Genomic DNA, 16300 nt, shown 5'->3' on the forward strand with positions numbered 1-16300 from the left:
CCTGTATCCGCTACGGTGCCGCAGTCAAACGACCACCCCTCATCACTGTCAAACGCTCCCTAAAACACTTCTGTGAGCAGGCCTTTCTAATCGACCTGGCCCGAGTATCCTGGAAGGCCATTGACCTCATCCCGTCAGTTGAGGATGCCTGGTCATTCTTTAAGAGTAACTTCCTCACCATTTTAGATAAGCATGCTCCGTTCAAAAAATGCAGAACTAAGAACAGATACAGCCCTTGGTTCACTCCAGACCTGACTGCCCTCGACCAGCACAAAAACATCCTGTGGCGGACTGCAATAGCATCGAACAGTCCCCGCGATATGCAACTGTTCAGGGAAGTCAGGAACCAATACACGCAACGCAGTCAGTCAGGAAAGCTAAGGCCAGCTTCTTCAGGCAGAAGTTTGCATCCTGTAGCTCCAACTCCAAAAAGTTCTGGGACACTGTGAAGTCCATGGAGAACAAGAGCACCTCCTCCCAGCTGCCCACTGCACTGAGGCTAGGGAACACGGTCACCACCGACAAATCCATGATTATCGAAAACTTCAACAAGCATTTCTCAACGGCTGGCCATGCTTTCCGCCTGGCTACTCCTACCTCGGCCAACAGCTCCGGCCCCCCCGCAGCTCCTCGCCCAAGCTTCTCCAGGTTCTCCTTTACCCAAATCCAGATAGCAGATGTTCTGAAAGAGCTGCAAAACCTGGACCCGTATAAATCAGCTGGGCTTGACCATCTGGACCCTCTATTTCTGAAACTATCCGCCCCCATTGTCGCAACCCCTATTTACCAGCCTGTTCAACCTCTCTTTCATATCGTCTGAGATCCCCAAGGACTGGAAAGCTGCCGCAGTCATCCCCCTCTTCAAAGGGGGTGACACCCTGGACCCAAACTGTTACAGACCTATATCCATTCTGCCCTGCCTATCTAAGGTCTTCGAAAGCCAAGTCAACAAACAGGTCACTGACCATCTCGAATCCCACCGTACCTTCTCCGCTATGCAATCTGGTTTCCGAGCCGTTCACGGGTGCACCTCAGCCACACTCAAGGTACTAAACGACATCATAACCGCCATCGATAAAAGACAGTACTGTGCAGCCGTCTTCATCGACCATGCCAAGGCTTTCGACTCTGTCAATCACCATATTCTTATCGGCAGACTCAGTAGCCTCGGTTTTTCGGATGACTGCCTTGCCTGGTTCACCAATGACTTTGCAGACAGAGTTCAGTGTGTCAAATCGGAGGGCATGTTGTCCGGTCCTCTGGCAGTCTCTATGGGGGTGCCACAGGGTTCAATTCTCGGGCCGACTCTTTTCTCTGTATATATCAATGATGTTGCTCTTGCTGCGGGTGATTCCCTGATCCACCTCTACGCAGACGACACCATTGTATACACTTTCGGCCCGTCATTGGACACTGTGCTATCTAACCTCCAATCGAGCTTCAATGCCATACAACACTCCTTCCGTGGCCTCCAACTGCTCTTAAACGCTAGTAAAACCAAATGCATGCTTTTCAACCGATCGCTGCCTGCACCCACATGCCCGACTAGCATCACCACACTGGATGGTTCCGATCTTGAATATGTGGACACCTATAAGTACCTAGGTGTCTGGCTAGACTGCAAACTCTCCTTCCAGACCCATATCAAACATCTCCAATCGAAAATCAAATCAAGAATCGGCTTTCTATTCCGCAACAAAGCCTCCTTCAATCACGCTGCCAAGCTTACCCTAGTAAAACTGACTATCCTACCGATCCTCGACTTCGGCGACGTCATCTACAAAATTGCTTCCAACACTCTACTCAGCAAACTGGATGCAGTTTATCACAGTGCCATCCGTTTTGTCACTAAAGCACCTTATACTACCCACCACTGCGACTTGTATGCTCTAGTCGGCTGGCCCTCACTACATATTCGTCGCCAGACCCACTGGCTTCAGGTCATCTACAAGGCCATGCTAGGCAAAGCTCCGCCTTATCTCAGCTCACTGGTCACGATGGCAACACCCATCCGTAGCACGCGCTCCAGCAGGTGTATCTCATTGATCATCCCTAAAGCCAACACCTCATTCGGCCGCCTTTCGTTCCAGTACTCTGCTGCCTGTGACTGGAACGAATTGCAAAAATCGCTGAAGTTGGAGACTTTTATCTCCCTCACCAACTTCAAACATCAGCTAGCTGAGCAGCTAACTGATCACTGCAGCTGTTAGCCAATCTATTGGTAAATAGCACACCCATTTTCACCTACCTCATCCCCACAGTTTTTATTTATTTACTTTTCTGCTCTTTTGCACACCAATATCTCTACCTGTACATGATCATCTGATCATTTATCACTCCAGTGTTAATCTGCAATATTGTAATTATTCGCCTACCTCCTCATGCCTTTTGCACACATTGTATGTAGACTCCCCTTTTTTTCTCTGTGTTATTGACTTGTTAATTGTTTACTCCATGTGTAACTCTGTGTTGTCTGTTCACACTGCTATGCTTTATCTTGGCCAGGTCGCAGTTGCAAATGAGAACCTGTTCTCAACTAGCCTACCTGGTTAAATAAAGGTGAAATAAAATAAAAAAATAAAAATAGAATGAGATGTATTCTATACCAATTGAGGCCGAGGGGTTTTGCCCTTGTTCTGGTACCTGTTCCTCTATCTTGTCTTGTCTGTCAAGAGCTGCTTCAACTGCATCAAAAAACTCATCCTCATTGATCAGGCTGTTAGGCCCCTCCTGGAGAGAGCGAGAGAGGAGATGGAGACAGAGAGAGAAGGACAGAGAGAGGATAGAGAGAAGGACAGAGAGAGACAGACAGAGAGAGACAGAGAGAGACAGAGAGAGACAGAGAGAGACAGAGAGAGACAGAGAGAGACAGAGAGAGACAGAGAGAGACAGAGAGAGACAGAGAGAGACAGAGAGAGACAGAGAGAGACAGAGACAGAGAGAGACAGAGACAGAGAGAGACAGACAGAGAGAGAGAGACAGCGAGAGACAGCGAGAGACAGCGAGAGACAGCGAGAGACAGAGAGAGACAGAGAGAGACAGAGAGAGACAGAGAGAGACAGAGAGAGACAGAGACAGACAGAGACAGAGACAGACAGAGACAGAGACAGACAGAGACAGAGACAGAGAGGATAGAGAGAGACAGAGAGAGAGAGACAGAGAGACAGAGAGGATAGAGAGAGACAGAGACAAAGAGAGACAGAGAGAGACAGAGAGAGACAGAGAGAGACAGAGAGAGGAGGAAAATAAGGATTAAGAGAAGAGAGCAACATGGAATTGATTACCAGAGGATGAGACTGACAGATGTATTTTCACCTGCCTCAAAACAATCATAGAACTGACAAACCATACAGAAAACAGTCTTCTCACCTCGTAATCAGGGCCTCTGAAGTGAGACTTCTTCTTGAGCTCAGAGAGAGCAGACTTGTAGCCCTCCTCCATCCTCCTCCTCTTTTCCAGCTCCTTGTCCAGTCTCTTCTGCCAGCTGTCCTCTCTCTTCACCATCAGGTCCATGCAGTGGGACAGGGTGGCCAGGATCCCAGCTGTGGTGGCCTTGAACGTGATGGCTTCGCCCTTAAAATCTATCCCATTGATGTCCTTAGGGCTCAGAGACTGGAATACTGAGCAGGAGAGGAATATTTGTTAAAATGGATGTTTGAAACATTGATTTAAGACAGAATGAGCCTGTTTAAAATGTTTCTCCAGTCCCAAATCTGTCCATAACATAAGAGAACAAGAACTACACTTGCTTTTTCAGACAGAATGCTAAAAAATAAAATGATCAAAGTTTGAACTAAGTGGAAACGTTGTAACTTTTCTTTAGAGGATATTCTGCTTTACTCACACTTCTCCTTGCTGCCGTTGTTGTTGTGGATGAACTCTCCATCTGACCGAGTGTTGGGGAAATCATCCTCATCATCATCCACAACTTGAGAGAGGAGGAGCAACAGCGAAAGAGAAGTCAGCCATGGTCATACAGTACACTAGTTTCTACAAAGTCCCTGCAGAGCCACTAACAGAGCCAGAGTAGGGTAGTGCCAAGAGTTGCTTGTGCATGCACCCAGCCATAGAGCATGGCAGGCAAACAGACTGAACTCTACTGTACTCAATGCCACAACAATGCCCTGGCCTCTTCTGCAGGAGCGAGGGATGGACGGAGGAAGCCAGAGAGATGAGAGGGGGGATAGAGGGAGGGACTTGATGGGTGACAAAGGAACTGTTTGATTGTCTGTGGTCATTAACAGCTGTCGCTTGGCACGGTGACAATGCACAAACTCTACCACGAGCAAATGTTCAGGCAGCCCAAAGATAGAGCGATGGATGGAAAGAGAAAGAGAGAGGGGAGAGAGGGGGGGTTAGAGGAAGGCGGAGAAAGTGGGAGGGAGAGAAGGGGAGCGAGAGAAGGGGAGCGAGAGAAGGAGAGCGGGGGGGGGTTAGAGGAAGGCAGAGAAAGCGGGAGGGAGAGAAGGGGAGGGAGAGAAGGGGAGGGAGAGAAGGAGAGAGCGGGAGGGAGAGAAGGGGAGGGAGAGAAGGAGAGAGCGGGAGGGAGAGAGGGGGTAGAGGAAGGCAGAGTAAGTGGGAGGGAGAGAAGGGGAACGAGAGAAGGGGAACGAGAGAAGGGGAACGAGAGAAGGGGAACGAGAGAAGGGGAACGAGAGAAGGGGAACGAGAGAAGGGGAACGAGAGAAGGGGAACGAGAGAAGGGGAACGAGAGAAGGGGAACGAGAGAAGGGGAACGAGAGAAGGGGAACGAGAGAAGGGGAACGAGAGAAGGGGAACGAGAGAAGGGGAGAGCGGGAAGGAGAGAGCGGGAAGGAGAGAGCGGGAGGGAGAGAGCGGGGGAGAGAAACAGAGCGAGAGAGAAAAGAGACTGGAAAACCTGCATCTCAATAAGGGGGCTGACAGAACACATTCCTCTAAAGATTCTGCAAATATTTCCCCAACGCCAAATATTTTCGTGATCCACACGTTTGGCATTTCTTATTTTTCTGGAATTCCATTGTTCTTTGAGTTAGGTAATATTTTGTGTCCAACAGTTTGTGGCAATAAACTGGTTTTGGTCTCACAGATCAACTGCATGTGATTTTTGTAATTTTTCTTCCCACTAGACCTCCTAATACTAGACCTGGGTGGCTGTCTACTTAGCACTGAAGACTTGATTGACAAATGCATCTGATTGATTGATCCATTGATGGTGTTACTTGTGTCTCTCTGCAGCTCGTCCTTGGAGACGGCATCGGCACAGCCATCAAAGTATTTCTGCAACGTGTCGACCTGTCTGCACAGGATGTCTCTGAACGTCTCCATCTCTGCCAGCTTCTCCCTCAGGCTGTGGCCCTTCAGAACCAGACGAGAACGCATGGTCAGCAAACACCCTGGGCTCTATTTTAACCAACTTAACGCAATGGTAGGTCTGGGGCTGTGTCAGAAATATTTTTGAATTATGAGCGCAATAGCTGGCCGTAGCGTGAAAGGGACAGGTTTTGATGTATAGGTGTGACGAGGGCTTGGCCACTCAATGACCAATCGACACGTTTCATGGCTTAATACACGTTTCGTCTTAAGTTCTGTATTGACTGGTATTGACTGTCTTTGCGATGTCATCAACTCCAATTCGGATGAGGGCACAGAATATTCTCTTCCTAGTCCATTGTGGATTGATACAGTTTATTAAATAACATAGGATAGACATGAGTAATAGCAACAAACAGTCAAAAAGAATCCAGTGTTTGCTCAATATAGTGTTGTGTTGACACTAGACAACGTTGTAATTGGCGTCAATGAGTATAGGGCTTTACGCATCGCACTCCTCAGATAAACATACAATACGATTTACAGGAGCAATGTATGTGAGGCACATCCTAAACAAGCAAGACATAGCCTACCATTAATATGGCATTATAGGACTGAATTATTTGAAAATGTTTGGAGGACTTTGGTAACTGAACAAGAGGCGCTCTTGGGAAATGGACACAGGTCGAATGGAGTAGCCTCTGCACTGCAGGTAGGCCTGTGTGAATTGTGAGTAATGGAAAAGCCTCAGGAGTAGACCATTTAGAAACCTTTCATGGACAGGCTCCTTGGCTAATGCACGGCCAGGATAAGACACCAGACTCATTGCGGTTGAACCAGATTTCATTTTAGTAGGGTAAGGGTAGCCTGTAAGAGCTTGTTTTTTAATCAAACAAAACAGAAAACAAGCAATAACTAAACATTTTCTAAATGTCACCAAATCACATCATCTCCCGTCCTCTGATGGGCATATTGCCTACATGGAGGGGTTTACACACATCCAAAATAATAACGGGAGCTGGCGAAAATAAAGTATAATAGCCTACATAAATTAAAAGGGGATACTCCCAAGCGTGATATTCTAATAAAGCTTTGGTGATTAAGATTTATTTCAAGGCGGTCTTACGAGCCAAACTCTTCATAATAGTCTTGACTACTTGGCGAATGCATTGGAAGGGACAAATCAATAAATAACTGGCCTTCATTGAGGAGAGGGGAGGTTATGCTTTATTTTTAATCAAATGAAACAAAATGGGGAAAAGCATCACTTTTTCCATGTGTATTTGGGCACGGTGCTTCACAGCTGGACAGACTGAAAATCCATGCCTCGTTACCGCAAAGACCAGCTTTTGGATCATCTTAAATATCCCCACCAGCGCTGCCTGAAATTGGCACTTTGGCGCACATTTCTAAGGACACACCTCAGATATTGCCCCCACTCCCACCTCAACGCAAGCGAGCTCATATACAGTAAGACAGGTAAATAACCAATCCTGGCACAACAGAAAAGCACCAGCTTTATCAGGTCAGAAAAACGAGCGAGGGTTTGATAATTGCACTGGCTTAATGTCAGCTGAAAGTAGAGCCTTCTGTGTGTGTGTTAAGTCAAGACTCACCTTGAAGGAGGAGGTGGATGTGGTGGAGTAGCCGCTGGTAGCAGACGTGAGAGACACCATAGAGCCATGTCTTCTCAGACTGGACTCTGAACCATACCCAGACTCAGCCTAGACACATGGCGCGAGAGAAAGACATTAACAGATATGAAAGTATATATCGAAAACAGATATCATTAACTTTACACAACAACACATCAGCAAAATATCAAGTCTATTAAGGGGTGACATACAATCACCACATCACGTCAATATATCTACCACCAAATGCAACAGATCAACTTGCTATCACACAGTCAGTATATTCAGTTACTAAACCTCAACTAGTAAACCTACTGATCAACAAGCACCTTCACCTCTACTAGTCACACTAGGACAGAGTATGAGGTTAATGCAAATACTCTCCATCCCTACTTATTTTCTCTCTGTCACAGAGTTATTTCTATGACCCTGAAAGTGCAGTAACCATAGAAATAGAATGAAAGGGAAGAGCGTCTCCTTTCAAGTCAGTGATGGCATAATGCATGGACTTGTAGTCATTTTGAGTGTACCTAGGCCAGGAAGTAAAAGCAGGAAGTGTAGCCTTCAACCTGTGCTGTTATTTGTTGATTCAACTCAACTAACATTACACAAATGCATTGCATAGGCTTTTATCACGACCGTAATTGTCACATCCGGTCAGTGATGAGTTGCGTAGCACAACATCTGGCAAAATAGAGTCGCAGCAGCTATTTTTTACAACTTCTCTGGCAAGACATTTAATTTGTTTAGTATAGTCTGTTTGTAACTCTACTCACTACTTGTAGCTGTATAGTCTGTTTGTAACACTACTCACTACTTGTAGCTGTATAGTCTGTTTGTAACACTACTCACTACTTGTAGCTGTATAGTCTGTTTGTAACTCTACTCACTACTTGTAGCTGTATAGTCTGTTTGTAACACTACTCACTACTTGTAGCTGTATAGTCTGTTTGTAACACTACTCACTACTTGTAGCTGTATAGTTTGTTTGTAACTCTACTCACTACTTGTAGCTGTATAGTCTGTTTGTAACACTACTCACTACTTGTAGCTGTATAGTCTGTAACACTACTCACTACTTGTAGCTGTATAGTCTGTTTGTAACTCTACTCACTACTTGTAGCTGTATAGTCTGTTTGTAACTCTACTCACTACTTGTAGCTGTATAGTCTGTTTGTAACTCTACTCACTACTTGTAGCTGTATAGTCTGTTTGTAACTCTACTCACTACTTGTAGCTGTATAGTCTGTTTGTAACACTACTCACTACTTGTAGCTGTATAGTCTGTTTGTAACTCTACTCACTACATGTATCTGTATAGTCTGTTTGTAACACTACTCACTACTTGTAGCTGTATAGTCTGTTTGTAACACTACTCACTACTTGTAGCTGTATAGTCTGTTTGTAACACTACTCACTACATGTATCTGTATAGTCTGTTTGTAACACTACTCACTACTTGAAGCTGTATAGTCTGTTTGTAACTCTACTCACTACATGTATCTGTATAGTCTGTTTGTAACACTACTCACTACTTGTAGCTGTATAGTCTGTTTGTAACACTACTCACTACTTGTAGCTGTATAGTCTGTTTGTAACACTACTCACTACTTGAAGCTGTATAGTCTGTTTGTAACACTACTCACTACTTGAAGCTGTATAGTCTGTTGGTAACTCTACTCACTACTTGTAGCTGTATAGTCTAGTCTGTTTGTTTGTGTTTTTGTTCTTGGCTAGCTTAATGATCCGGTTGGTTGCTAGCTAGCACTCACTCAAGTGGCTGCTAGCACAGTCATGAAAATTGGCATGAGGGAAGCACTACAATATGATGTTTTTCTAAGTAGTGAGAACACTAGGGAGCAGGCATTGTTGAAAATTCATCTTTAGACAGTTATTTTCTTAAATGTAGCTTTGTAATTGACAAAAACAAGCCGAGAAGAAAATAGTTTTTGAAAAGGGTCACGTTTTTGCTGTGAGCCAAATGTGGTAACCTACTAACACACAATGTCAGAATGCGGTCTAGGTGCTGTGGTCCCCCTATCTTATCACAACTGAGCAAGTTTTCCATCATGGTTCCCAATCTTGAGCCCAACCTCACCAACTTTGGGTCGGGCTGAGCTTTGTTGGAGAAGGAGAGTACGTGGCTGAAAACCTATCTCAGTGGATCACTGCTGTAGATGTCTACTCCTACATAGCCCTTCCAAATCAGCAAAAATAGGAAATATGCTTTTTCTCACCCAATCCCCTACGCCAGTTTCTTGAATGCCACAACTTAAAATGCACATGAGCAAATATGGACCCCTATAATGGTCAGGTTCTGGAAAGGAAGAGTTTCTGACATAGAGCTGCATCTGTAACACTGCCATACTCTCCTTCAGCCTGCCATGAAAACAAAAAAGCAATTAGATATGATGCAAAACAACTTGTCTTACTCTGTATCTCATAAACAGAGAGTAATTCATTTTAAGTCAGGGACTATACCAGGCAGCTATTGCTAGTGTACCCATGAGTTTACCAGTCAAATTTCCAGAGTTAGCACTTCCAAGCACCTTCGATTATTTCCATTTCTATAGCAGCAATGTAGTGTGACCATGGCAATAGGGATCATGACAACCACAGAGCGCTGTCACAGGATGACTTCCTGTAAAAAAAGTGAGGATGGATGGAAGCTCTCTGGCCTCTCCCTTTACAGCTCTCTGACTTACATTACCCATAAACTTAAAATAGAGGGGAAGGAGGAAGAGAGAAAAGGGAGAGAGATTGGGAGGGAGAGACTGGTGGGAAAAGAGGGAAGCTCTCTCTGGAGATTACATTATTTGACATGGTGATTCACCCTGTGTGAAATAGCACTCAGAAAATATGACAGATACTCGGTGGGGCCTAGTATTACAGGAGTTAAGGGTTAATGTGGAAGAGAGCATGTAGCATAGTTAGGTATTTTCAATTAAGATGAAAACATGTGCTTCTATTCCTCACAACCAGAGGGCAGCCTATTCACATGGCTGCTGCCTGGCCCTGCATCCACCAGCCAGATGTTAGTATCTTTCAATGGCCGGAAGTAACCCTTTCCCTGCCTCCACCGGGGCTTTCATCACTACTGTCGCCCTCAGCCAATCTGCTGCTCTCATTCTGACCATGATTGTTCAATACGGCCACTATCCACCAATCACAGAGCTCCTATTGAATATAAAGCAGTTTCTTATCTGGTTGGTTGATAAAAGACAAAAATCAACCCACAGGATCAAAGCAGTGGTGTGTTTCTTATCATTCTACACAGACAAACAGGGAGAGGGGAGAAATGGAGGATAGAATGGAGCTGGATTAGATAGCGGCCATTATACGGGTTCATGATCAATTCTGCAATTTTGTGTTTTATTGTGCAACATCCGCACTGAGCTAAAGCTGCCGCTTTCAAGGAGCGGAACACTAATCCAGATGCTTATAAGAAATCCTGCTATGCCCTTCGATGAACCATCCAACAGGCAAATCATCAACACAGGACTAAAGCTCAAATCCTACTACACTGGTTTTGACACTTGTCCAATGTGGCAGGCTTGCAAACTATCGTGGATTACAAAGGGAAAGCCAGCCGTGAGCTTCCCAGTGACACGAGCCTACCAGACCAAGCTAAATGCCTTCTATGCTCGCTTCGAGGCAAGCAAAACTGAACCACGCTCTAATCTGGAAATGTATGGCTTGTTAGCAAATGTCATTGCCATTGAGCTAGTTATCCTAGTAGCAGTAAACAGCAGGACGTGATATGAGCGATGGAGAGAGATGTGAAGAGAAGTGAAAGGGAGCAGATTTACAGCCTTGCTCTATCCAATCGTAGCAGTAGGATCAAGTTACAACCTGCCCATTTCCTGACAGATAGCTGAACTAGTCAATTGAGTTGTTACAAATTTCATCCTAGAAGCTGAGTTGTTTAGAGATGAGTCCTGACAGCTAACAAAGTAAACAGCAGTGCCTATATGATGTCCTTCCATACGGGTGTGACATGCTGGAGTGATGCTTCTATGCAAACGTTGTTGATCAGTAGACTTATATAAGTCAACAGATTATGGTGCTATAGATGACAAACTCCACTGATCAGCCAAAACAATAACTCAATGCATGCACACTCCTATTGAATATGCATTCCCCTTGTGAGTAGGGCTATGCCATCAAAAATGTATCCAGTTTATCAAGAGATTTACCATTCAAATAAAATCATTACCATTATGTTGTTATTTAGTCAAATGTATTGTTTGATTTTAAAATGGATGCATACATGGCTGTCTCTGGGAAATGTTGTAATCAAAATGTTCAAATTTAATGATATTGAATATCAGCTAAAATATCAGCCCCCCCCATGCTCATAGGTCCACTATTTAAATATGTTAATTACATGCTCATAGGTCCACTATTTAAATATGTTAACTACATGCTCATAGGTCCACTATTTAAATATGTTAATTACATGCTCATAGGTCCACTATTTGTTCTGCTGTGTTCAGAGTGCCTTTTTTTCACCTTCACACCACCTGCAACCTCACACACCATGACCACTGCATAAGCAAATCACTCCCTAGGAGATGGGCTCAGAAAGTCACTGAGGAATCCCTGCTCTGTCTGGAATGACAGTCATTCAACTGAGACTGCTCTTCTCTGTATCACGGAGGCGCTCCGCACTGCTAAAGCTAACTCTCTCTCCTCTGCTCTCATCCTTCTAGACCTATCGGCTGCCTTCGATACTGTGAACTATCAGATCCTCCTCTCCACCCTCTCCGAGTTGGGCATCTCCGGCGCGGCCCACGCTTGGATTGCGTCCTACCTGACAGGTCGCTCCTACCAGGTGGCGTGGCGAGAATCTGTCTCCTCACCACGCGCTCTCACCACTGGTGTCCCCCAGGGCTCTGTTCTAGGCCCTCTCCTATTCTCGCTATACACCAAGTCACTTGGCTCTGTCATAACCTCACATGGTCTCTCCTATCATTGCTATGCAGACGACACACAATTAATCTTCTTTCCCCCTTCTGATGACCAGGTGGCGAATCGCATCTCTGCATGTCTGGCAGACATATCAGTGTGGATGACGGATCACCACCTCAAGCTGAACCTCGGCAAGACGGAGCTGCTCTTCCTCCCGGGGAAGGACTGCCCGTTCCATGATCTCGCCATCACGGTTGACAACTCCATTGTGTCCTCCTCCCAGAGCGCTAAGAACCTTGGCGTGATCCTGGACAACACCCTGTCGTTCTCAACTAACATCAAGGCGGTGGCCCGTTCCTGTAGGTTCATGCTCTACAACATCCGCAGAGTACGACCCTGCCTCACACAGGAAGCGGTGCAGGTCCTAATCCAGGCACTTGTCATCTCCCGTCTGGATTACTGCAACTCGCTGTTGGCTGGGCTCCCTGCCTGTGCCATTAAACCCCTACAACTCATCCAGAACGCCGCAGCCCGTCTGGTGTTCAACCTTCCCAAGTTCTCTCACGTCACCCCGCTCCTACGCTCTCTCCACTGGCTTCCAGTTGAAGCTCGCATCCGCTACAAGACCATGGTGCTTGCCTACGGAGCTGTGAGGGGAACGGCACCTCAGTACCTCCAGGCTCTGATCAGGCCCTACACCCAAACAAGGGCACTGCGTTCATCCACCTCTGGCCTGCTCGCCTCCCTACCACTGAGGAAGTACAGTTCCCGCTCAGCCCAGTCAAAACTGTTCGCTGCTCTGGCCCCCCAATGGTGGAACAAACTCCCTCACGACGCCAGGACAGCGGACTCAATCACCACCTTCCGGAGACACCTGAAACCCCACCTCTTTAAGGAATACCTAGGATAGGATAAGTAATCCTTCTCACCCCCCCTTTAAGATTTAGATGCACTATTGTAAAGTGACTGTTCTACTGGATGTCATAAGGTGAATGCACCAATTTGTAAGTCGCTCTGGATAAGAGCGTCTGCTAAATGACTTAAATGTAAATGTAATGAATGAGGTCCTCCCACTCCTACACTCCTCCTGCCTCATATCTTATGTTGCCTCTCCTCCTCTCTATCCTGCATGCTGATCTATCCACAACGCTCTCCCTCCTCCTCTCTATCCTGCATGCTGATCTATCCACAACGCTCTCCCTCCTCCTCTCTATCCTGCATGCTGATCTATCCACAACGCTCTCCCTCCTCCTCTCTATCCTGCATGCTGATCTATCCACAACGCTCTCCCTCCTCCTCTCTATCCTGCATGCTGATCTATCCACAACGCTCTCCCTCCTCCTCTCTATCCTGCATGCTGATCTATCCACAACGCTCTCCCTCCTCCTATCTATCCTGCATGCTGATCTATCCACAACGCTCTCCCTCCTCCTCTCTATCCTGCATGCTGATCTATCCACAACGCTCTCCCTCCTCCTCTCTATCCTGCATGCTGATCTATCCACAACGCTCTCCCTCCTCCTCTCTATCCTGCATGCTGATCTATCCACAACGCTCTCCCTCCTCCTCTCTATCCTGCATGCTGATCTATCCACAACGCTCTCCTCCTCCTCTCTATCCTGCATGCTGATCTATCCACAACGCTCTCCCTCCTCCTCTCTATCCTGCATGCTGATCTATCCACAACGCTCTCCCTCCTCCTCTCTATCCTGCATGCTGATCTATCCACAACGCTCTCCCTCCTCCTCTCTATCCTGCATGCTGATCTATCCACAACGCTCTCCCTCCTCCTCTCTATCCTGCATGCTGATCTATCCACAACGCTCTCCCTCCTCCTCTCTATCCTGCTCTCTATTCTCTATGCTGATCTATCCACAACGCTCTCCCTCCTCCTCTCTATCCTGCTCTCTATTCTCTATGCTGATCTATCCACAACGCTCTCCCTCCTCCTCTCCCTCCTCCTCTCTATCCTGCATGCTGATCTATCCACAACGCTCTCCCTCCTCCTCTCTATCCTGCTCTCTATTCTCTATGCTGATCTATCCACAACGCTCTCCCTCCTCCTCTCTATCCTGCTCTCTATTCTCTATGCTGATCTATCCACAACGCTCTCCCTCCTCCTCTCTATCCTGCTCTCTATTCTCTATGCTGATCTATCCACAACGCTCTCCCTCCTCCTCTCCCCTCCTCCTCTATCCTGCTCTCTATTCTCTATGCTGATCTATCCACAACGCTCTCCCTCCTCCTCTCTATCCTGCTCTCTATTCTCTATGCTGATCTATCCACAACGCTCTCCCTCCTCCTCTCTATCCTGCTCTCTATTCTCTATGCTGATCTATCCACAACGCTCTCCCTCCTCCTCTCCCTCCTCCTCTCTATCCTGCTCTCTATTCTCTATGCTGATCTATCCACAACGCTCTCCCTCCTCCTCTCTATCCTGCTCTCTATTCTCTATGCTGATCTATCCACAACGCTCTCCCTCCTCCTCTCTATTCTCTATGCTGATCTATCCACAACGCTCTCCCTCCTCCTCTCTATCCTGCTCTCTATTCTCTATGCTGATCTATCCACAACGCTCTCCCTCCTCCTCTCTATTCTCTATGCTGATCTATCCACAACGCTCTCCCTCCTCCTCTATCCTGCTCTCTATTCTCTATGCTGATCTATCCACAACACTCTCCCTCCTCCTCTCTATCCTGCTCTCTATTCTCTATGCTGATCTATCCACAACGCTCTCCCTCCTCCTCTCTATCCTGCATGCTGATCTATCCACAACGCTCTCCCTCCTCCTCTCTATCCTGCTCTCTATTCTCTATGCTGATCTATCCACAACGCTCTCCCTCCTCCTCTCTATCCTGCTCTCCATCCTGCATGCTGATCTATCCACAACGCTCTCCCTCCTCCTCTCTATTCTCTATGCTGATCTATCCACAACGCTCTCCCTCCTCCTCTATCCTGCTCTCTATTCTCTATGCTGATCTATCCACAACACTCTCCCTCCTCCTCCCTATCCTGCTCTCTATTCTCTATGCTGATCTATCCACAACGCTCTCCCTCCTCCTCTATCCTGCTCTCTATTCTCTATGCTGATCTATCCACAACACTCTCCCTCCTCCTCTCTATCCTGCTCTCTATTCTCTATGCTGATCTATCCACAACGCTCTCCCTCCTCCTCTCTATCCTGCATGCTGATCTATCCACAACGCTCTCCCTCCTCTCTATCCTGCTCTCTATTCTCTATGCTGATCTATCCACAACGCTCTCCCTCCTCCTCTCTATCCTGCTCTCTATCCTGCATGCTGATCTATCCACAACGCTCTCCCTCCTCCTCTCTATTCTCTATGCTGATCTATCCACAACGCTCTCCCTCCTCCTCTATCCTGCTCTCTATTCTCTATGCTGATCTATCCACAACACTCTCCCTCCTCCTCTCTATCCTGCTCTCTATTCTCTATGCTGATCTATCCACAACGCTCTCCCTCCTCCTCTCTATCCTGCATGCTGATCTATCCACAACGCTCTCCCTCCTCCTCTCTATCCTGCTCTCTATTCTCTATGCTGATCTATCCACAACGCTCTCCCTCCTCCTCTCTATCCTGCTCTCTATCCTGCATGCTGATCTATCCACAACGCTCTCCCTCCTCCTCTCTATTCTCTATGCTGATCTATCCACAACGCTCTCCCTCCTCCTCTATCCTGCTCTCTATTCTCTATGCTGATCTATCCACAACACTCTCCCTCCTCCTCTCTATCCTGCTCTCTATTCTCTATGCTGATCTATCCACAACGCTCTCCCTCCTCCTCTCTATCCTGCATGCTGATCTATCCACAACGCTCTCCCTCCTCCTCTCTATCCTGCTCTCTATTCTCTATGCTGATCTATCCACAACGCTCTCCCTCCTCCTCTCTCATGCCCTTCTCTCTCCCTCTCTTTCAAATCTGTGACCTACTTGATAAGGACTTCTTACTTTCATTTGATCTATTCATTCTCTCCTTCTCTCTGATGAGTAATAGGACATAATTCCAGAAGGATCAGGATCTGGGGAAAAGATTAGAAGCTGGATCAGCGATGCAGAGTCCTGTACAACACATTACTCTCTGTGTGTGTGTGTGTGTGTGTGTGTGTGTGTGTGTGTGTGTGTGTGTGTGTGTGTGTGTGTGTGTGTGTGTGTGTGTGTGTGTGTGTGTGTGTGTGTGTGTGTGTGTGTGTGTGTGTGTGTGTGTGTGTGTGTGTGTGTGTGTGTGTGTGTGTGAACTCAAAATAACAATGACAAGGTTCCAGTTTAACAACGTTTACTAAAACGTATTAGCACACTACATGGTTGCCATTGCACTCAGGCCAGGTCCATCAACAGCGAGACCCCATACGCAGGCGCACTAATAACAGAGTGAAAGCCCCGTAACAACAGAAATATAGGGATACTTAAAACTCCCACTTTTCTTTAAAGACAAATAAAACAACA

The 16300-nt window shown here is 46.5% G+C and overlaps 1 protein-coding gene across 2 annotated transcripts in view; it reads right to left on the reverse strand.

Annotated features, from left to right (window-relative positions):
• LOC124049076 (ceramide transfer protein-like) overlaps positions 1 to 16300 on the reverse strand; it is a 62497-nt gene that overhangs the window by 15032 nt on the left and 31165 nt on the right. For both annotated transcript variants that reach the window (XM_046370420.1, XM_046370419.1), the window contains exons 5-9: positions 6909 to 7016; positions 5202 to 5337; positions 3845 to 3928; positions 3370 to 3620; positions 2644 to 2730 (exon numbers count right to left, since the gene is read on the reverse strand). In XM_046370420.1, the coding sequence (XP_046226376.1) occupies positions 2644 to 2730; positions 3370 to 3620; positions 3845 to 3928; positions 5202 to 5337; positions 6909 to 7016 (666 nt within the window). The remainder of the gene's footprint in view (positions 1 to 2643; positions 2731 to 3369; positions 3621 to 3844; positions 3929 to 5201; positions 5338 to 6908; positions 7017 to 16300) is intronic.

The sequence above is a fragment of the Oncorhynchus gorbuscha genome, linkage group LG11 (genome assembly GCF_021184085.1).
Source record: "Oncorhynchus gorbuscha isolate QuinsamMale2020 ecotype Even-year linkage group LG11, OgorEven_v1.0, whole genome shotgun sequence".
Lineage (NCBI taxonomy): Eukaryota > Metazoa > Chordata > Actinopteri > Salmoniformes > Salmonidae > Oncorhynchus > Oncorhynchus gorbuscha.